This window comes from Erpetoichthys calabaricus, chromosome 2 (assembly GCF_900747795.2).
Source record: "Erpetoichthys calabaricus chromosome 2, fErpCal1.3, whole genome shotgun sequence".
In the NCBI taxonomy this organism is placed as follows: domain Eukaryota; kingdom Metazoa; phylum Chordata; class Cladistia; order Polypteriformes; family Polypteridae; genus Erpetoichthys; species Erpetoichthys calabaricus.
In genome coordinates, this window is record NC_041395.2 from 284,676,648 (window position 1) to 284,699,193 (window position 22,546).

The 22,546-nt window shown below is 38.4% G+C and overlaps 1 protein-coding gene across 2 annotated transcripts in view; it reads right to left on the reverse strand.

Moving 5' to 3' along the window:
* Positions 1-22,546, reverse strand: part of pyroxd2 (pyridine nucleotide-disulphide oxidoreductase domain 2) — a 63,571-nt gene that overhangs the window by 6,188 nt on the left and 34,837 nt on the right. For both annotated transcript variants that reach the window (XM_051922945.1, XM_028795670.2), the window contains exons 12-13: positions 16,151-16,307; positions 6,453-6,607 (exon numbers count right to left, since the gene is read on the reverse strand). In XM_051922945.1, the coding sequence (XP_051778905.1) occupies positions 6,453-6,607; positions 16,151-16,307 (312 nt within the window). The remainder of the gene's footprint in view (positions 1-6,452; positions 6,608-16,150; positions 16,308-22,546) is intronic.

Here is a 22,546-nt window from a genome sequence, read left to right on the forward strand (position 1 = left end):
AACATGCACACTCTACATGGACAACAACTGAGTACAGTATTCAAACCTAGGAATGTTGAATCCTTGAAGGCACATTTCTTCAAGGATCTCTAAAGTTAAGACTAAATTTAAGATTCAAGAGTTTTATTCATCACACACACAGTTATACAGGTAATGAAAAACTGGCCTTATCCAATTTTGTGCAAAACATAAGCAAATACACAACAGAATAACAATAAAATTAAGATAATAAAATTAACTAAATTAAGAAAGACTAAATTAAATTCAGTTAAACTAGATTAAAGTTAAAGTAAAATTTGAAATCAGAAACAGAAGAAAGTATAAAGTGACTGTGAAGCAAGTTAAAATAAATGTACAATTAGTTTTAGGTTTGAATGTTTGTTGACATGTCCGAGCTCATCATCCTGATGCCCTGAGGTGAAAAGCTCATTTTGAGTCTCTCAGTCTTTACCATTAGGCAGCGTAGCCACTTGTTTGAGTTGAGTAGGCTGAACAGTCTGTCACTGGGGTGGGTAGAGTCCATTATTATTTGAATTGCCCTGGTTCTTCACGCTGTGTGCTGGGTCCATATCAGGTCCTTAGTGATGTACACATCCAGGTACTTCAACCTGCTCACCCTCACAACATGAACTCTATTTATGCTGATGGGGCTTTAGATCTGTTAGTCCACCACAAGCTCCTTGGTTTTGCTGACATTCAATGAAATGTTATGAGCTTGGCACAACACTACCAGGCTTCCTACCTTGTCCAGATAGGTCTCCTTGTAGTTGTTGGAAACGAGGCCTAAGACCATCAGCAAACTTAACAATAGTGCTTGGCCACACAATCATGTGTGTAAATGAAGTACAGAAGGGGACTCAGTACATAGTCTTGTAGAACTCCAGTGTTGACAATAGTAGTGCCGGAGAAGCAGTTCCCTGCTCTCACCACCTGAGATCTGCCTGTTAGAAAATCCAGCACCCAAACACAGAAACGTTCAGAGCAGGAGCCAACCCTAGACAGGACCACAGTCCATCGCAGGAGATCTACAATCACATATGCACTTAGGAACACAGGGAAAGTTTTCAATTAGCAATTAACCTGACCATATGCATTTTTGAAATGTGAAAGAAAAAAGGAGACCTCAAAGAAAAGCCTACAGACATGGGGAGGAAATGCAAATTCTACACAGACATTATTCCAGCCTGAACTCTGCAACTGTAAGGCAACAGTACTAACAATTGTGTTACTGTGTTGCCACATTGCACATACTGTAGAGTGACATCACTCAATTTTATAATTATCATCAAACACAGAGTTTTGCAGAAGGACTATTATTAGTGTAAGCTACAGAAACCTGGTGAGTACAGAAGATATGTGAGGCAATTAGTGCTTCTGTGAAAACAGAGATGTAGTATGTAGATTTTTTCTGCTGTGATCAGTGTGTAGTGGGGGTGAATATGCTGAAAAAAGAAAATTGATGTTTTCTTTACTATTTAAATAATCTCCAGGCTGTTATGTGTACATAACTTAAAATCTTGAAGAAACACCCATTAAAAAACTGGAAAACAGACATGATAACTAAGATACTCAGGGTCATGCAGTGCAGCAGTGGGGCATTTGGACTTGTGTTTTGTTACTAAAATTTGCCTAACCACTGACCACAGTGGTTAACCAATGCAAAATTTAGTAGTTCTTTCTTATTGACTGGAATGTGCAATATATGTTCCAACCTCACTGGTCACATAAAGCAGGTATTCTTATTTTGTGATGTTGTGTCTCTATAGCCTCTCCATGGAGGAGTCCATCAAAGGACAGCTTATGTTTGATATTCATATGCGTCACTGGGTTAACTTGATTTCCCCAATGAAACCTCACTTCTACTGCTTCATAAAGAATACTGCTAAATATACTTTGGTCAGGAACAAGCTTACTGCCTGCTTTACTGATGTTTGTCTGTAAACCTCTTTTGACAAATAACCAGGAAAATGAAACAGCTTTTTATAGGTTCTTCATCGTAAATCAGGAAGTGTGACTGTTTACTCCTTTATGATGAATGCTGCTAACTTATCCAATAATCACTCTCACGATTAGGCTAGAAGCTATAAGCTGTTAACAGTAAAGTCTTCACTTTGTTATCTAAAATATCACCTAAGTTCACCATTACCTCTCTTCGTGAGAATCTGAAATACTTTCTCGTAGCTGAATTACCTCTCTTTGAGATTACTGTACAGTGTTTCTTTTTCCAAGGGTCTTCCTAAACAGTACTTACAAAATGATGTTTCAGAACTTGATTTGATTTAAACCCATTGATAGTGTAGCTGACTCAGCTATGCTGACCCTTTGTATATTTCAAATGTTGAGGATCCTGTTCTTTGGTTAAAATGACAGTAGGAGGTCAAGCTTTTAGTTACAAGGCCACAAAGCAGTGGAAAGGTTTGCCTTCCAGTATAAGAAACGCCCCTTCAGTCTCAGCTTAGTAATTTAGACTAGCATTCACTGACTAGAGCTGCTGATTAGCTGTACATACTGCATTTCTTTTTGTTAGTCATTTGTGCTGAAATAGAAGTATCACAATATTTTTAAACCATTTCTAATCCTCCTCTATTCTGTTTCTCTCCTCGGTATCTTGATGGAGCACTTGGTGCCACTGCTGTCCTGCCAAGCTCCTCTTCTGTGTATGGAAAATTCATCTTGGATAAAGAAGCGTTGGAATCATCTGATGGAAGGATTCTATCATCAGATTGGACAACCAGCAAAAGACACCACTATGGAATGCTCAGAAGGAGGACTCCAGGACTGTGACTGTTTTTGACTTTCACCCTTACAATTTTAATCTCCTCCATTGTCAACTGGCCATAGTTCGTCAATTAACTAATGGAGCAATATTGTTGGTTTCCATTTCTGTTTAATCAGGTCTACCTTGTTCTCTGTGGGTATTAACGAATCTGTACTTACAGTATATGTGTACCAGTTCTGTATTTAGTAATATATACTAAATAATATAATAATATATACTTATTTTAACCTATACTTGTGTTTTAACTGAGAATTGTTCCCAGCACTCTGCACCTACACTTAGTGAAAAGTGGTATACAAAAAATAAGTTTGTAATTATAATTAATCAAGATCAAGGTTTAATAATATTAATAATAATGATAATTCTATACAATCCCCTATTTTTTCATTCCTTAGCTGGCTACAACTTGATTTTTCACTTAAGGAATTGAATCTTAGTTAAATTGTTGCGAATCATACCCACAGACCTTTGTTTCATATACTTTTTGGGACGGTGGAGCCCTATACAAAAACATTTTATTCCTCGGATACTCAAAGAAATTAAAAAAGAAAGAAAAAAATGAGTTATGTAAAAATGTTTTAAGAAAAAAAGTATGAATATATGCATATACTGTATAAATTTATGAAAAAAAGATTAAATAATACAAACTGTTTCAGGCATGAAATGTAAATGAAAAGGATGTGTTGGCATTGTATGGCACAAATCATCAATATATGATGTAAGGTCTGTTAAAGATAGCCTTAATGCAGTTGTCCTACAGTATTTAGCTTATTTAATCATTTTTTTGATGCAGTAACATTCGAAAATCTACTTTCACATTGGTATGTAAACTGTAGTAGGTTTTTAAAATAACATATGAGGGAAAGTTATCCAAGATATCTTCTTCATTCGTTGATAAATCATTCTTGTTAATTGAGATTAAATGGATCCAGAATTCACAAGAAACTTCTCTTGAGTAATAACTTTCAGCAAAATAGTCTTCAAATGTAACTAATAACATCTGTACATAATCAATCACAATAAGTTTTTGTTGTTTAAAACTCTAATCTTCATTTCATGTTTCTGCCTCATTCATTTGGTTACTTAAGTTACGAAGTTATCAAAGAAACGATTTTCAATTCTTTGTATCCAAACTTGAATTTTCATCTTTGGGCTTTCTATTTTATTAGCATTGTCAATTATTATTTTATGTGATTCCTGTGAAGTGCTTATTTTATGCAAACTTTTTCAAAAGCCAAAGTGTGCTTGCAGGGTAACATAACTTTATGTTCCAATATGCATCTTTAAAGAACAGCACAAGGTCACAGTTTTTATTTAATAGGAAAATAATTATTTCTGCTCTCAGATCATCACAGAATTCTTTTTAAAAATCTGGCCTTAAGAAAACCAACAAACATCTGCATATAATAATACTAAAAAAAGTAATCTAACTTGAGTTGTTTACTCATAATTGGTAGAAAAATTAATAATCATAGTAATATTAATAGGCTTAGTATAGTAATGTGGAGATTGAGATGCTATCATGACAGATAATGGGACCTCAGCTTTCTGGTTTGGGTGCACTCAGATTAGTCCTACATCAAACTCTACCGACTCATTGATTGCCGCTAATTTTTCCAGTGGCTACAACTGGTAGAATGTATTATGACTAATGGCTCATGGATCTGTTATAGTTTTCGCACAACTATAGGGTTCCCCGGAGCACAAGTTTAAGAAACACTGTCCTAGAAATGGTGAAAATTGTGATATGTTTGTTTCAAAACCGCTGTTGTACTCATATATTAGTTGACTGTCTGTAGCCCATCTTTTATTCTGCATGTCTCATATCAAACTATAAAGTGTCCCATTAAACTTGAATACCTACAAGTAATCACCTCAAGAAGAAGGTAGGCATTATATATTATAAATCAATTACCTAACAGAAAATCTGCTACTACTTTAAAAAAAAGATCAAGTAATGTACAATGTAATTATAAGTCAGAGAATATACATAAAAAATCAACATATTACTATTAAGAAATAAAATTAAAGAAAAAACAAAATATAAATAATGTGAAAATGTTATAATATTTCAAAGATATACCTTAGTCACTTAGTAATTACTCCATTAATCCACAGATCAATCCATAGATAATTATGAGATTGTATCCTTATGGTGGTTGGATCATTGATTGTTACCAGAAGGGCCATAAAGTTCAAGGAGTTTAGGAGCTGCCTCTATGTAGCCAGTTACATATAAATAAATCCATATTGCAGGGTCACGTCTCGGCAACTACAGAATCAATTTTGATGCCCACAGAGTTATTTGTGATACCCCCCGGTGTTGAACATATAAATATTGTGGGAATAAGTGCTTCTTTTTATATACTGTCTTACCAGTTTTGTTACTGTTGCATTATTATTGTTTATGTGATTGGTTTAAAATGTGTCATTTGCTGTCATTTCTACTAAAATTCTGCCCCATCAGGCCTCTTACATCCATCCATCCATCCATTATCCAACCTGCTATATCCGAACTACAGGGTCACGGGGGTCTGCTGGAGCCAACCCCAGCCAACACAGGGCACAAGGCAGGAAACAAACCCCGGGCAGGGTGCCAGCCCACCGCAGGCCTCTTACATGAACTGTTTCTAACTATAGGAATGCCATTGGTGGGATGCTTTGTGAGTGGTGGCTCATTGTTTATACAAATGTGACAACAGGGCCATTTCCTGGCATAAGCCAGCTAAGCTACTGAATCCCCACAGCCAGTGAAGGGCAGCAAAACTACACAGAGAAGAGGACTGAAGAGGGATACAGCCCTAAGGTAAGTGTACTGTACACCAAAGGGCCTGTATGTTGGACATGAAAATCCTAATGCAGGTGCGTCCAAGTCCCACCACAATTCTATATCTGCACTGCATGCACAAACACACATACACACACACATATAATGTCATTGGTACCTGTTCTAAATGGCATTGTCTACACATATGATTGTCACTGACTGAGCAGTCAAATATATGTGAAGGGCCAGTGTGCCTACTAAAGTGCTCCACTTTGTCTGAATAAATACATATTATGCATATGTATGCTAATGTTAATATTTTTGTAATTTTTATTAACAAATTAGTGCATTAAACTCTGCGCTTGTATTCTTTGAAAAAAGCTATATTTGAAAATGTGGAACTGAGATGAATGAATCATATACTACAGCAATTAAAATTACTAAAATCTTGTTAGTAATGAGAAATCAGGCAAAATTACACCTTTTATTGGCTAACTGAACAGATTACAATATGCAAGTTTTCGAGGAAGCTTAGGCCCCTTCTTCAGGCAACTTGTAATCAATTGAAATTTTGTTAGATAAACCAAAAAAGTGGACTACTTGTAACAACAACAGTTTACCACTAGGTGGCAAACTATAAAAAATAAAAATCTGAAGTGTAGAGTGTATTGTTCTGTCTCAGCGAACAAGTAATTCTTTATGTATTCAAGTGATTTTAGAGATTTGTTTAATTACTTTGTAATTACATTCTTATTCTTTGCACTCTAATTATGGGATTTAGTTAATCCATTAAGTATTCATCTAACTATTTACTGGATAGTTTGAAAATCTTTTTGGAGTTATGCCATGCTTATCTAAAGAGCATTTTTATCACAAGTTAACACAACATGACCTTTATTCTTTTACCTGTATCAGCATAGGCATTTCGGTCCTCCTCAGTCCAAGGTCTCTCCCTGTGTAACCAGTAAGGAGTGTACTGAGTGAAGAGAGATATCACGTGACACCCAGGAGGAGCCAGTGTGGGGTCCAGAGAGGATGGAATGCACATCTCAATAACAGGACTGATAAAAAAAAAATTGGAAAAGCAAAAATTGAGTTGAGTCCACAGTTTTCCAGCTTTAAAATATTTTTCTAGAGGTTTTGTATTTCACTTTAATCTTTTTCTCAGACCATAACAGTATGATAGTTAATTATTTAATCTCAAACCTGATCAATGTTTTATCTGACAATGGTAAAAAAAGAATTCTGCAACTAAATATTTTCTTTATATATAGATGGTATACAACTCTAGAAGGCTCACATATTAGTGGGTACAATTTTTTAAACTGAAGCGGCTGGGATGGGAATCAGCACCTCCAAATCTGAGACCATGGTCCTCAGCCGGAAAAGGGTGGAGTGCCCTCTCAGGGTTGGGAGGGAGATCCTGCCTCAAGTGGAGGAGTTAAAGTATCTCGGGGTCTTGTTCACGAGTGAGGGAAGAATGGAGCGTGAGATCGACAGGCGGATCGGTGCGGCATCCGCAGTGATGCGGGCTCTGCATCGGTCTGTCGTGGTGAAAAAGGAGCTGAGCCATAAGGCAAAGCTCTCAATTTACCGGTCGATCTATGTTCCTACCCTCACCAATGGTCATGAGCTATGGGTAGTGACCGAAAGAACGAGATCGCGAATACAAGCGGCTGAAATGAGTTTCCTCCGCAGGGTGTCTGGGCTCTCCCTTAAAGATAGGGTGAGAAGCTCAGTCATCTGGGAGGGGCTCAGAGTAGAGCCGCTGCTCCTCCGCATCGAGAGAAGTCAGATGAGGTGGCTCGGGCATCTGATCAGGATGCCTCCTGGACACCTCCCTGGTGAGGTGTTCCGGGCACGTCCAACCGAGAGGAGGCCCCGGGGAAGACCCAGGACACGCTGGAGGGACTATGTCTCCCGGCTGGCCTGGGAACGCCTCGGGATTCTCCCGGAAGAGCTAGAAGAAGTGGCCGGGGAGAGGGAAGTCTGGGCATCTCTGCTCAAGCTGCTGCCCCCGCGACCCGACCTCGGATAAGCGGAAGAGGATGGATGGATGGATGGATGAATTTTTTAAACTTTTACAAACTACTTAGTACATACTCTTAAATGGTTACTTGATTCATTTGTCCCTAAAAACTTAAAAAAATCTTTGAAAGAGAAAATTCAGTGTTTAACAAAGCACAAAACAAAAAAATGCTGCCACCAAGTTTTCAGAAGTATGAGATTTGAGTCATACAATACTTTCAAACAAGAGTCTCATAATAATTAGACTGGTCAAAGCAAAAACAATATGAGCTTGGCAGGGAGTTTGTTAAGTGTTGTTTGCTTCACTTGTGATAAGTGAATAGGACCTTTCCAGGTAAACAGAACTTGATCAGTTTCATAAAATATGTGTTTTTCCATGTTTTCTTTTTCTTTAAAATATTCCAAAATTAATATTATAAACAAATTCTTACAGATAGTGGATATGTGATTTAAAATACAAGTGACTACTTTCATATACTGTAGTAGGCTACAAGAATGCAGCATCAAACACTGAAATGGATATCACCTGATACATCTACTATCTAAAAGAAATTGAAACACAGCTCTGTGTGCCCTTAGCAGAGCTTGCCAACTTCTGCAGGGCTGCTTAAATTAGCATGTCCCCCAGTAGTAGTACATATTTTTTATATACTCTTCTAATTATTTTATAATAGAGATTTAGCTAACAGATCTGCGATTGATAAACAAACCACATTATTATTACAAATACAGTGGTACACAAATGTAGCTGTTGTTGACCATACATAAATTTTTTTCCTGGAAAAATAGCTTTTTGCCCAATGACTAAAGCCTCTGAAACGTCCACGGGGTGTTTATTGTTACGTTCTAGTTAGCTTGAAAGTTGGCAGTGTGAAAGACAACCAAACTAACTGGACACTGAAATAAAGTAAAATATCAACTTTTGATGCCTGTACCTTGCATTTCACTATGCTGTGGACTTCTTCATATGCCGAACTGTATTGTTCTTCGGCTGCTGTTAAGAAGTTCATCACACTTGTCAACAGGAATGCACAAAGGGGATACCCACTTTCACCCAGTAGTCATCTGCCTTTGCACTTGTCCTTTCTTGCCTTTTGACACGCTGTCAACTGAAATAACTAGGTGGCTTTGCCCCCTGCTTGCTTCGCTCGCCAACCCCACTGGCCTGCACTACGCGCCAGCCACTTCACGCCTCTGCCGCTCGCGTATGTGGATTTCACTTTCACCAAACAACAAATTTTTTAATTCTCGTGGATACGCCTCTTCATTGGGAAGAAACACTACTTTTCCCTGATGGCAACACGAATTAGACGATCTACAAGTCTCCGACTTAAAGTTCAAATCCGAGCAATATATCTGATCTCTTTACACTGTTCCGTTAATTCACCGAGTAATAATTTCCGTTTGTTTGTGCTAATGCGATCTTTATTATCATTTTTTTGAGACTTTCAAATTTCAGTACTTTCATTATCTCTAACCTGCTCTGCATGTATATCGCGCCAACGTTTTTGAATTCTTTATGACGTTCTACTTTGTCATCTAATCTTTGTCTTTTATTTCCGGCCTCGGGCATAGTTAAATCTCTTGGCACAAAACCTCGTCTTGCGGGACGTGAAAGTATCTCTCTGAAAAAGTCTTGTCTCGTCCCAGGATTTTTTTTATTATAATAGAGAGATGTGTTCTGTAAGTCCTGGGTTTGTGAGGAGGTGGTAGTCGGAAATTCACAAAGTTTAACAGATATTCTTCTGAGTAGGTTTTCTTTACTGCTCTCATACAATGAAGGACATAAGAACATAAGAAATTTGACAAAAGGGAGGAGACCATTGAGTCCATCAAGCCTATATCTCATCTCTTTGCCTAAATAAGTTCCTGGCTTTAGTTTTAAATGCACTTCCCCTTAATTGAGTATGTGATTCACTCTTAAGATGAAAACATTTTGCTGGATCTACTTTATCAATGCCTTTGAGGATTTTTAATACTTGGATTAGGTCCCCACACAGTCTCCTCTGCTCAAGACTAAACAGGTTTCATTCTCTGAATCTCTCAGAGTAGGTCATGTTCTTAAGTCTTGGGATGCACTTGGTTGCTCTCCTCTGCACAGCTTCAAGTGCTGCTGTGTGTCTACTTAAAAACATACCTACTCACCCCATCCTTCTCTGTTCTTTCTTCCTACTTCTCCCCATAACAGTTACATTACAAAAAAACAACTCCATGAAAATAATGTTAGTTGCAGCCTTGGGACACAGATTCTTCAAAACTTTTAAAGAAGCAAGAAATATTGTCCACTGCTAATTAAAACTATAAATGATTTAAATCAACTTAACTATTTAAGACTACAAATACATTTACACATTTGATATAAACTCAATTATAAATGAATAGTCTTAACACTGAGTTTGTGAAGTTCTTAGCGTTATGATGCTTTCAGGAAAAGCATCATTGAACTTCTCAGGCTTCCACATAATCAGAATTCGACAATCTGAATTAATGTCGTACGCAAAGGTTGATTTTTTGATCTTCCATAGATTTGGAACACAACAAAACAGGAGCTGCTAATCTTAAGGGCTGATTCACACTTGAATGTTGTAGATTTCCAGTATGTGTTTGGTGTTTTCAAGCATTCTAATGTCATTTTTCAAGCATTTTCCTGGCTTTATTGGGTCATTTTTCAGGTGTTTTTAAAGTTTTTTTTTAAGTTTTATAGGGAAAATATGATTGACATCATTTCCATTTTGTTGGTTGTCAGGTGCTGTCATGTTGTAAAGTGATTGCTGTTGCGGCGGTTGGCTGGGGGCTGTGCCCAGCTGGGACACGTGGAAGGACTGGGAGTGGGGCTATGCCTCCGCCGGACCACGAGAGGGCAGCCAACCTGGTTTGTATGGAGGCCACGGGAACTGAGCATGGAAGCTCAACCCTGTAGTGGCCCGTGGCCACTGCCAGGGGGCGCCCAGAGAACTGAGGAGCCCTGGACGTCAACATTTCCGTCACACCCGGAAGTGCTGCCAAAAGGATTACCAGGGACACCCGGAGTTTTTCCGGGTGCTCATGTGGCACTTCCGCCACACCAGGAAGTGCCGCAGGAAGACCATCACAGGGCACTTGGAGCAAGTCCGGGTGAGTATAAAAGAGGCCACCTTCCTCCAGTCATTAGCCGGAGTCGGGAGGAAGAGGACAAAGCTCGGGAGAGAGGAAGAAAGGAAGGCGCATTGGAAAGCCAGGACGTAAGGGTGATTGGGTCAGGGGACTGTGTGCTGTGCGGGACTGTTTTGTAAGTTTACTGTAAATAAACTTGTGTGTGTTGGACTTAGCGGTGTCTGCCTGTCTGTGTCCGGGATGGTATTCCAAACTGTGTTTATTAGTAATGTCTTCTATGACTTTGGTGCTTTTATCCTGGCGTTCACAGTAATGAAGAGCAGGTGTCATGATGAGCATCATAAACACACATATTGGCTGAATCCTGTTCTGCAGCAAAGGGAGTCAAGAAGACAACTTTGGATTATTCCAGGATTACATACAAATGTTGATAAGCATGCATGCAGCAATATGTTAATAATAAAAAAATGTGTTATTTGGCAAAAAAATTGCCTGCTACTGTCAGTGAAACATCATGCAAACTGGCATGAACCAGTCGTCTAGTAACAGCTACTGAGGAAGGGGCTATTTTCACTATGGTAATCGACTCAAAAGAAATAAACAGATGTTGTGTTCATATATATGCTTAATCCTTCATGTGCTGAGGGGTAAATTTAATCTGCCTAGTTTAGGGTCACTGGGAACCAGTTATTATTGCAGCAGCACTGGATGTAAGGCAAGAAGCACATGTGGCACACAGTGCATCAATTATTTTTAGGGCTCCATCATAGCGCCAAGCAGAAAAGAATGTGCTGTGTGCAATCCGGCCACAGAAACATATTAATAAAATATCTGTTTAGTTTTAATCCAGTTAATTGCTAAAGATGTTTTGAAACAGTATGATCTAGTGACATGCCAGCCATTGTTCACCTGGGGGCTCGGATTAGGGATGGCTGTTATTTACTTCATGAAGAACTAAAAGTAATTTCTTAATTGAAAAACATCAGTGACACATTTTATATTCAGTGTTAAAATGGGTAATAATATTCAGTTCGGTGTGCTCAGTAATTCTGATCAATACAGGAATGCACGTGCATATGCAAATCTCATATGCTGCTTTGAGGAAGAGCGCTGTACTACCACTCTGTCCATTTGTTAAAACATCTGTACTAAATTTTAACCTGATTAAATCTCGATATATACCTACACTACTGGTCAAAAGTTTTAGAACACCTCAGTTTTTTCAGTTTTTCATCAAATTTAATCAGATGACATGGAATGAATGATGTAAAATGGTGAAAAAGGAAAGCAGTAAACTGCCAGAAGGTTAAATGCAAAGCTTAAGTTAGCAAAAACTGAAACAAAAAAGTAAATTTCACACTATTATAAATGGACCTTCTTCAGGTAACAACTAATAGGTTACAACCTACAGATGTTCTGCAGCAACTAAAGTAAATTACGGTAAGTAAATTGAAACAAACAGTTTGCACAGGTGTCCCAGCTTCTGTTGATTAATAAAAACCCTCTGTCTGTCTTAAAGCAGAGTTGGAACAGACTGTGTCACTGTTTCACCACTTTAGGTCATTCATTGCAGTTCAAATGATTAAACGTGAAGAAAATCTGGAAGAACCGAGGTGTTCTAACCGGTAGTGTATAACTTTTGTTGAATTCCTTTCACTTAATTGAATGCTAGATACCTTAATCTGTTCCTCGGTAACTGTCACTAGAAAAGTGATGCATGTGCGTTCATGTCAGTACCGCCATTTTTTTTCTAGTTTCAATGTGCTGCCTCATCCAGGAAGAGGCATTGACTTCCTACAAAAATGCTTTTACCAGTGTTTTATCAGCATTACCATTGATTTCAATGGAACAAGTGTTTGACCGAAAATGTTCAAAAACCGTTGCATGCAAGAGTTTTATAAACCACTTGGTTCTATAATGCTTAGTTGTGAATAGTGTAATTAAAAACAATAGCAATTAACTTTCTAGTGGTTTAGCAGCGTTGTGGTCTAGTGCTAAAATGCTGGAATTAGGTGCGAATGGGTTCAAAAACTGCAAAGTACGTGATCAGCACTCAGTGCATCAGCAAGGATTAGAAAGTTAAAAGGATGGTATGGAAAATGTTGAAACACTTGTAGCGGAATGGTGTTCTCAACTGTTTCCGGACACTGCAAACACTAAATTATGTTTGGTTTAGGAAACAGACATGGGCAGAAAGTACAAATTTCACACCAACACTTACTGCCCACAGAATTTGAACCCAGGATCTTGGATGCGTAAATCTGCAGTGCTAACCACTGTATTACCATACTGCTCCTTTTTAGATAACATTTACATTTAATTAAATATTCTGCTTCTTGTACATGTTACTATTTTGAATTGACAAAAATACCTTCAAGACTATATTTTACTTTTGTGGCAAAATGAGCAAAATGGACTGTGAAAGATTATAACACCCTCAATTCTTCAATTCTTTTTAACTACCCTTTTATTAAACTGTTTACTAAAAGTAGCTACTGTAACGGATGGCCGGGGTAAATGCCTGGCCAGGACGCCCCTTCACCACATCTGCCAGGGGGACAAGGGTGGGAAGCCCAGTATCTCCCCCTGGATGCTAGATGGCAGCCTCCCTGGGTTGCAGCGATGCCTCGGACTCCCTCAGGGCTTCATGGGGGTTGGAGTTCTGTGCAGCTCTGTGGGGTTCCGCAGGCGCCACCAGGGGTGCTGCAGCAGGAGCTGCTGGCCCCTTTTGGGCACTGGTTTCACCTTATCCGGGTACCCAATAAAAGGGAGCCAGCGACCACCACTCCACGGCCAGAATTGGGAGGAAGAGGACAGAGGTTGCCAGGGAGGAGTGGTGGTGGAAGAAAAAGTGTGTGGACTTGTGGTGTTTTGTTTAAGCACTGTGCTTGGGACTGTGTATTGCCTGTGGGACACGGGGAAGACATGCACCCACAGGGGAAGAAAATAAATAGTTTATTTTACACGTGCCTCCCATGTTCAATCTGTGTCAGGTCGGGCGCTATATAGCGTCCTTCTCACACTACTTAATAATGAAAACACATACATGAAAATAGCATTAATTTAGTTGAATCGTTGTTGCCTACCTCCACATTTGTGGCTTATGATTAATAAAAAGGATAAATAAACTTTCAATCCTTGAAAACCAAGCATATTAAATTGAAGCTAAGCAGGCAGAAAATTAAGAGACTGCCACTGAGTTAAAGTCATGGAAGCAGTAAGCATCTTCCTGATTTTAGAAAACATATAAAAGCAGAAGTAATTTTTGACACAGCAGACACAGAGCTAGAGTTCTTATAACGAGGCATGGAATTAACAACAACATTAACATTAACAAAAAATTGATTGCAACAACCTGCTGCCAACTGTGGCCACGTGTGTCTCAGATTTTCCTCACCTCACTGGAATGATGAAAGAAGAGCTTCTACTAATCAGAAAATTAAGACATAGTGGTACTGTCCTGGATCCAAACTTAAAATTAAATAAATTAGCAGGGAGAAATGGAACAATATAAACAGACATAGTGGAGTTGTTTACCCACTTGCTCAATAATTTTTTTTTTAACAAAATGTGTCCCACACTTCCAATTTCCTTCTTTTTATTCATCCTGCCAGTACAGTATACTGTTCATACATCCCTGACAGGAAGCAGACATTAGTGATCTATTCAAGTGACAATTCTGGGAGCACAGATCACACTAAGACACGCTGCTGGTTTCTGAGCACTAGTAAACCTTGATTCTCAGCTTACAGACTAGAATAGATTAAATGCACATCATTCAATCACAAGGCTGCCTGTATACATCAGAAAAGCTAATGCTACCTAGTGGCAGCTTTCATTAGGTAAATATCAGGGACCATAGCTTCCAGGAACAAAGATCATACTAAGACACAAAAAAACCCTGATTTCCAGTTTTCAGACTGAAATAGATTAAATGCATGTCATTCAGGTATACACAAAAATGCTAATTCTACCCAGTGACGCCTACAACAGCTAGATATCAGGAGCCACACATATCTGAACTGAGAAATGACACCATAGCATACAACACCACCTATTAACAGCACCCACCTTCCAGTGACACTGGTTTTCCAATTCTATGTCCAGGGTAACTGCAATTTTCTCTAATCTGACAAATTTTCTTTCCTTTTGAGAACTGTTTTTCCTTCTCAGCAGAAAACCACATTCTAGGTAGCAATGTTATTTCTAGACATCTCTAGACAGAAGCCATCAGGGACGGAAGCTAAGTTATGTATGTTTGGAGGTCTGGAAGGATTACAATAAATAAGCTATATATTTTTAAATGAAGTGCCATTGCAAGGCAGTTTCACAAGCACAGAGACATAATGCAATTGTTTACATTTTCCTTTTACAATGTAAGTCCCTCCAGGTTAAGTGACTTGCTCAGGTCGCAGAATGGGTCAGAGGTGAAGAACAAACTGGTAACTTTACAACTTTACAAAGTGCTACTTTAGCCAATAGACCACATTTCCTGTTCTTTCATTGACTACTTTGATTAATGGCGCAACTTTGTCTGGGATTGCTAGATGACCTATTCTCAGGCAGGAAAAGGAAGCTGCCAATGAGTGAAATGACCTTTATTGGAAATAAATTACACATTACTCATTCCAGGCAGTAAGTTAAGCTACTGTACACATTCCAATGGTCAAGCTTGCTGAAGCACCAATGCATTGTTTTATGTCTAAATTTGTCCTAAGACCCTGTGTTGATCCCTTTCCAGTTAATTTGCAGTTAGCCACATGCTAAAACAAAAGACTTCCTTATAGCTGCAGCTAAGAAGTTTCAATAGCAGATAAATAAATATGTGATTGATCCAAGACGAAACTGCAGTGTTACAACAGCTGTCACACAAAAACTGCACAACACAAAGTCATGATGAAATACTAACAGAATTATAAATAAACGTGTCACAGAATTTTCAGTCATTCTAAAGAAACATTGGTAAATTCACTATACAGTATGCTGTACTTTAAATATATTTGAATTTACTAATAAAAAAATGATATTTCCAGCTCAACAGAAAGGGTTGCACAAAGCTACTGACAAAACTCCTGATTATCCATTACATTATTCTCTGTTACAAAAGTGAAAATTGTAGGAAAAAATTGATATTTTTAAATAAATAACACAATGCATGCTTTAGTAAAATATATACCAGAAAGAATAATTTCATAATAATTCTTTAGGGCATAGGAAAGATTTCTTAATATTCTTTCTTTATTCTTTGAAAAGCAATGTTTTCATTTTTTGAGGTAATTTACTTAATAAATAGGTATATTCTTTTTCAAGTTGTGTGTGACTTTAAAAATTACGTCGTTTTTGTACTTTCAAAAAACAGGTACAATTACACCCTAAACAACAACCACAAATCTTTCTATCTCAGTTGGAGCATTTCATATTGATAAGTTCAATCAGCAAATCCCATTTTGTTGGGTATTTTTTTTAGGTTTTTTAATACCAACCTGCCAGAAGGAAGATTCTTGGTGACATCCTGGTAAGCCCTCTCTAAAACATCTATATTCTCACAATTTAGGTGGATTGAGCACTGATGATGAGGCCCAGGCTTCTCCTTGGGACAGTTTGGAACAGCTCGGAAATTTGGTAATTTGTCAACAGCAACTGACAAACAGAAAGAAAATAAAACACAGAAGGTTTAGAAAGCCTTTTTTGATTTGTTAGCATAAAATGTGAAAAGCACCTACTGTTGTCATTTTGTCTGTCTGTCTGCATAAAACAATTTGTCTCCACTGGTGCTATTTCTTTCCCAATGGTTGACTTGACTACCCAAAGGTTGATCAGTGGGCTTACTGACTGATAGCAAAATGTTTCACAGGTATGCTGAGCTCTGTATTCCACAAACCCCTGCAACATTCACAATACACATGTCTCAGCCAGGATTCCTCCCCTGGCTAGGGTTCAAATACATGTTTTATGTCTCTTCACTTTTGATTCTTTGATTTATGTTTAATATGCTAATGTGACTTTTGTTGATTATGTGCATTATTTTTTGTTTTTGATTTTCTTTATGTATGTAAGCTGCCTATGTTATGTCCCATGTGTTTTGTGGGTGGTCCCCAAAAGGCAGGGCCATCTGTCAATCACCACCAGGAACTGCTATCGGCCCTGTTAATTGAGAGTGTCTCCCATAGTTCCTGGCGGTTCATTTTGACAGGAAACACCTTTTCTTCCTTTTGTGATCCTATGGAACTTCATTCTTGTTACAAGTAATTTTGTGAAGAATAAATATTTTCATTCATAAAGACTCTCGATTTGTCCTATTATTAGCTAGGGTGTGAGATTGATATCCCCAACTAGTGTGCATTTTTGGAAGTGTTTTAGGGACTACGTGCTTTGTGAAACATAACACGGACTCAAACAGAACGTGACTCAATAGTCACCAGCATGGGACCACAGCAAACAATGTGAAAAACGTCCAAGGAAAAAAGAAAAGCAATCTCATGTAACTTGTGTTGCATAATACACACTTCAATTATCCATTTGTATGATCAAAACATGCAAAATGCATGCATTTTTTGCTGAAGTATTATTAATATTTACTTCTGGAAAACTCAGTGTACAACATAAACAGAAAAGGCCTTCCCATTAGGGAGGTGTAATGTATTAAAAATTCACATCATCATTTCAAAACATTGCTGATGTATGATACAACTGCCTGTGTGGGTCGTGAAGATTTCGAGAGATGGTGGTGAATTAAAATAATTAGCTGCTCTATCCTTGTACCGTGGAAAGTTCAGGATGTATTATATAAAAACTTGTACATCGTTCTGTTTCATTATTACCTCTTGTGATCATAGATTTTTGCCTTTTCGTATCATGCGTGCAAACAAAAATTGCAAAAAAAGCATAATGTTGCTGACAAGTTGCAATAGCCTGGGGATCAGTGACCCCGCAGTATGAGCTGGCATTTCAGACTGCAAATGGCCAGCTTCAGGAACCACTGAAGAGGACCCTTTAAAAGGGGAAAACCTGCCAAAGTCACAGAAGAATTTTAACTTGTACAATGAGCAGTCATTTTAAGGATAGTGAGCTACCTAAAAGAGTGATGTAAAGAGCAAAAAAACATGGCAGCTATGTTTTCCTTTGCAGCTTCATTTTAATCTCCTTACTTATCCAGTGTAGTTTTTTTTTTTTAAATTGACTATTAATTGCTAATTTTAGGATGTACCTGTCCTGCATTATATGTAAAATGTTTATAAACCTGTCACACCGGTGCTTAATTGTTTCCACACTTAAAATCTTATCCCAGTTTATTTCTTTTAGATTTGGAAATACAGTGATCCCTCGCTATATCGCGCTTCGCCTTTCGCGGCTTCACTCTATCGCGGATTTTATATGTAAGCATATATAAATATACTGTATATCACGGATTTTTTGCTGGTTCGCGGATTTCTGCGGACAATGGGTCTTTTAATTTCTGGTACATGCTTCCTCAGTTGGTCTGCCCAGTTGATTTCATACAAGGGACGCTATTGGCAGATGGCTGAGAAGCTACCCAGCTTACTTTTCTCTCTCTCTCTCTCTTGCGCTGACTTTTTCTGATCCTGACGTAGGGGGATTGAGCAGGGGGGCTGTTCGCACACCTAGACGATACGGACGCTCGTCTAAAAATGCTGAAAGATTATCTTCATGTTGGCTACCTTCTGTGCAGCTGCTTCGTGAAGCGACATGCTGCCCGGTGCTTCGCATACTTAAAAGCACGAAGGGCACGTATTGATTTTTTTATCTGTCTCTCTCTCTCTCTCTCTGTCTGCTCCTGACGGAGGGGGTGTGAGCTGCCACCTTCAACAGCTTTGTGCCACGGTGCTTCGCATACTTAAAAGCCAAACAGCCCTATTGATTTGTTTGCTCCTTTGAAGAGGAAGATATGTTTGCATTCTTTTAATTGTGAGACAGAACTGTCATCTCTGTCTTGTCATGGAGCACAGTTTAAACTTTTGAAAAAGAGACAAATGTTTGTTTGCAGTGTTTGAATAACGTTCCTGTCTCTCTACAACCTCCTGTGTTTCTGCGCAAATCTGTGACCCAAGCATGACAATATAAAAATAACCATATAAACATATGGTTTCTACTTTGCGGATTTTCTTATTTCGCGGGTGGCTCTGGAACGCAACCCCCGCGATGGAGGAGGGATTACTGTATCTGATCAAAATTTTCCCTACCAAAGTTAAACTTAACAGATTTAGCCTTTGCATCTGTGCTCTTCCAAAACATTGAGAATTATATAATATCATGGTCACTTGAATCTAGTTGTTAAATCACCTCTACACTCTCAATAATATCCTGATTAATACAAAATACTAAATATAGACAGGCTTCCCCCCATGTTGTTAGTTTAACATACTGTGTTTAGAAAGTCATTAATTCAATTTATAAACTCCTGCTGTAGTACTCCACTGTTTGCAAGGCTGACCCAATTAATATTTGGGTGGTTAAAGTCCCTCATTACTATAATAACCCCTGTAAACTTGCCTTTTTTCCAGATGAATCCAGATGTCCTCACTAAGATGGGTCTCATCCTTCAACTGAAAAATACTTGCATTTAAATTCCGTGTTACCTAAACAGCACCACCCCCTCCTTTTCTGTTCTGTCTAGCCTTGATAAAAATGTGTAACTATGCTCATCCAAATCTTTGTTATTTAGCCGGATATCTGTTATTGCTAGACTATCATAATTATACTCATTTACATATAACTCCAGCTCCCTTGTTTTATTTTTGAGATGTCTAGCATTAAGGCAAGCTATGTAATGTGTTATTTACTGAATTTTGCGCTTAAACGTTGGGCTTGAATGTACTTTATAATGCATATTGTTCATCTCCTCATGTACAGTTCTAAATCTGACCTTTCTTAATCTCCCTACCCCCACATAAAACCAGCATTCCCTAGTTTAGACAATCCTCAACTAACCTACTCATACACCTCAACAATACAGTGGTGCCACTCCGGTTCAAATGTAGACATTACTTTCTTTGTACTAAGAAAACTTGCTTATTGAATACCTGCAGCTAGTTATTTACTTATTCACTTGTCTATTTCTACTGCTGCTTGTGCCTGATCAGTGCTCTCTCACTAGTTGCCTAGCTACTTACCAGAGTTCCTCTCTTAAATGCTTTTAAGCTAGACACCTACCTAAACTTAAAATAAATGCTTTCTTCATAGGAAATAAATGCTTATGTCCTCGCTTTCTACTATTGATAGTGCATTACCGTTTTGAGTGATGTATGTGCTCAATCCAATTGTTCTTTATATGCCTTAACTTCTTCCTACTATTACATTAAATTATTCCACACTACGATGATAGTTATTTACTACAGACTTGGGGGTTTCAGCTGTCACTTCCTGCTCTTTTTAACCCACCTTGCCTCACCGACGCTACTCCTAATACAAGTAGCTTATCCAAACACTCAGCTACTTTTGTTCCTATGCAGAAGCAAAAAACCCATCTACATGGAAAAAAAACTTTACATGGCTCCTTTGTGGTCTCCAAAAAACAAAGTGTTTAGGAGTATCTTTGTATTTTAATTAACTTTAACACAGCAGTAACACAACACACTCCATGTTTCTTCTTCCAATTTAGCTCGAAAGGAAGATGTCAGTGTAATGGGCTATAAACCAGTGTTTTAAAGAAAAGGCAGAATTTCTGGAAAATTCTGCTACAGGTTATTGCTGATGGCTATCTACAGGACACAAATATTTACCTGTCTTGCTAAAGAGTCACCTGCTTTGAATAGTCAGACTGCTTTGATGTAGTATCTTATCTACACACAATGTGTAGATACAGAACTGTCTGCTTCCTTGGAAAATTAACGAGTTCTGGGGACATTGGTTTCTAATCAAGTACTCAAAGTAAATGTGTTTACACTATTTGTTATACAGAGTAAATTGGTTTGCACCACTGTTTTCACTGATTACCATGTTCATCTATGCAGAAATTGAAGCATATATATATTTCTGGGAAAAGGAGAATAAAGGTAGAAGAGAACAGAGAAGTATGGTCTGAGACTTGGGACTGCTGTCTGTTTCTTTTATGTTTTACACCATATTGCTGTGGCTACACCCTGTAGCAACAGTGGCTTGTACCTGGCCCAGGTTCCCCTAGGCCTGAGGTCGGTAACAATTGGGGGCTCGTCCGGGATCAGCACCCTGTCATGGAGACAGTCATCACTACACCTGGTAATTCCTGTTGTGAAACTTCAGGGACGACTCCTGTAATTGAGTCATCCAGAGAGCCCAGCTTCAGAGATGGCAACATCCGGACCACGCAAGATGCTGATCTGGGATATCCATAAGAAATTAATATTGCTGGATTACAATCAACTCAGCATTCTGGCTGCAAGTATAGGAGATGAAGGAGGAGATGAAACTGTAGAACTCTCACAACTAGGTGAACAAGAACTTTATTATTTCCTTTTTGATTATATTAAGAGTGAAAAGTTGAGAAATTTCGAGGACGAAGGCATGTCACACTTACTTCATTTCCAGGATATGATTTCACAACTCCTAACCAAAAAGGATTTCAACCCTGCTAGGAGTATGGATTGTACAGGTATTACCACTGCAGGGCCGGATCAAGATATTCATTTGAGCCGAGCTAAACATTTTGGCCGAAATTTTAGGAGGAACTCTATGGACTTGGAGAAAGGATGTCTTCCTTACATGACTTCAGATCAAGTGGTAAGACTCACTGATATTGCTACTTTTCTGCCTCGTAGGGAGTTCAAAGTCCATGGTGGGCAAATCTATGATGGGGGCTCTGAAATGTCATACAGTAACCTTTGCAAACAAATAGATGTAGGGTTACATGAGGGATTTACTGAGTTTGAAGTTGTTAAGTCTGTGCTAAAAGTAGTTAAACCTGGTATCTTCAAAAAGTTTCTTATGAGTAGAGATGATCTCACATTAGATGAGCTCAAACGATTTCTTAGGTTACACATTAGGGATAAAAGCAGCACAGAACTGTTTCAGGAACTGAGCTACACAAAGCAACAAGATAGGGAAACACCCGAACATTTTGTATATAGGATAATGGATCTTCGACAACGCGTGCTGCAGGCATCAGAACAGCATGGAGCTGAATTCAGTTATGACAGAAAATTAGTTCAGGGCATATTTCTTCATACCCTTTATCAAGGGTTCAATGAAAAAAATAACAACATCAGACAAGACATAAAACCATTTCTTACTGACTTGAAGGTGACTGATGATATAATTGTAGAGAAGATAACTAAATCTACCAAGGAGGAAGCAGAGAGAATAAAGCGTCTTCACACTCCGAGTGAACATAGGTCAGTCTCTGTAAATTCAGTACAACAAAAGGACAGTTCACAGGCTGATCAGACTGAACTGAGTCAAGCAAGCGATAGAATGCAAGTTGACAGTGAAGCTATAAAGCAGTTAACTACTCGAGTGTCCGAACTAGCAAAACAATTTGACAAGATTGTGAACCATAACGATAATGATAATTTGAAAGTTCTTTGTGGACATCAAGCTCATAATACTATCCTTGAGCAGCTGGCAGCTCAAGTGTCTATGCTAAAAAAAAATTTTGAAAAGATCACAAAGCATACTGGTAACAGTACTCGGACAGATGTCTGTGCACTGCCACAATTAAACACTCAGGTCTCAAGAGATAGTCCTAAAAGAAGATGTCAAGAATGTGCCCAGCAGGGAAAAGAATGGTGTACTCACTGCTTTCACTGTGGTTTGATGGGACACAGAGCTGTTGGCTGTACTAAGAGATGGGAATCGGGAAACTGGGGAAGGTCACTGGAGAGGGGACAACCAGTGACCAACAGGAGTAACAGATCCCCCCAGATTGAGGCTCCCACAATGCAAAA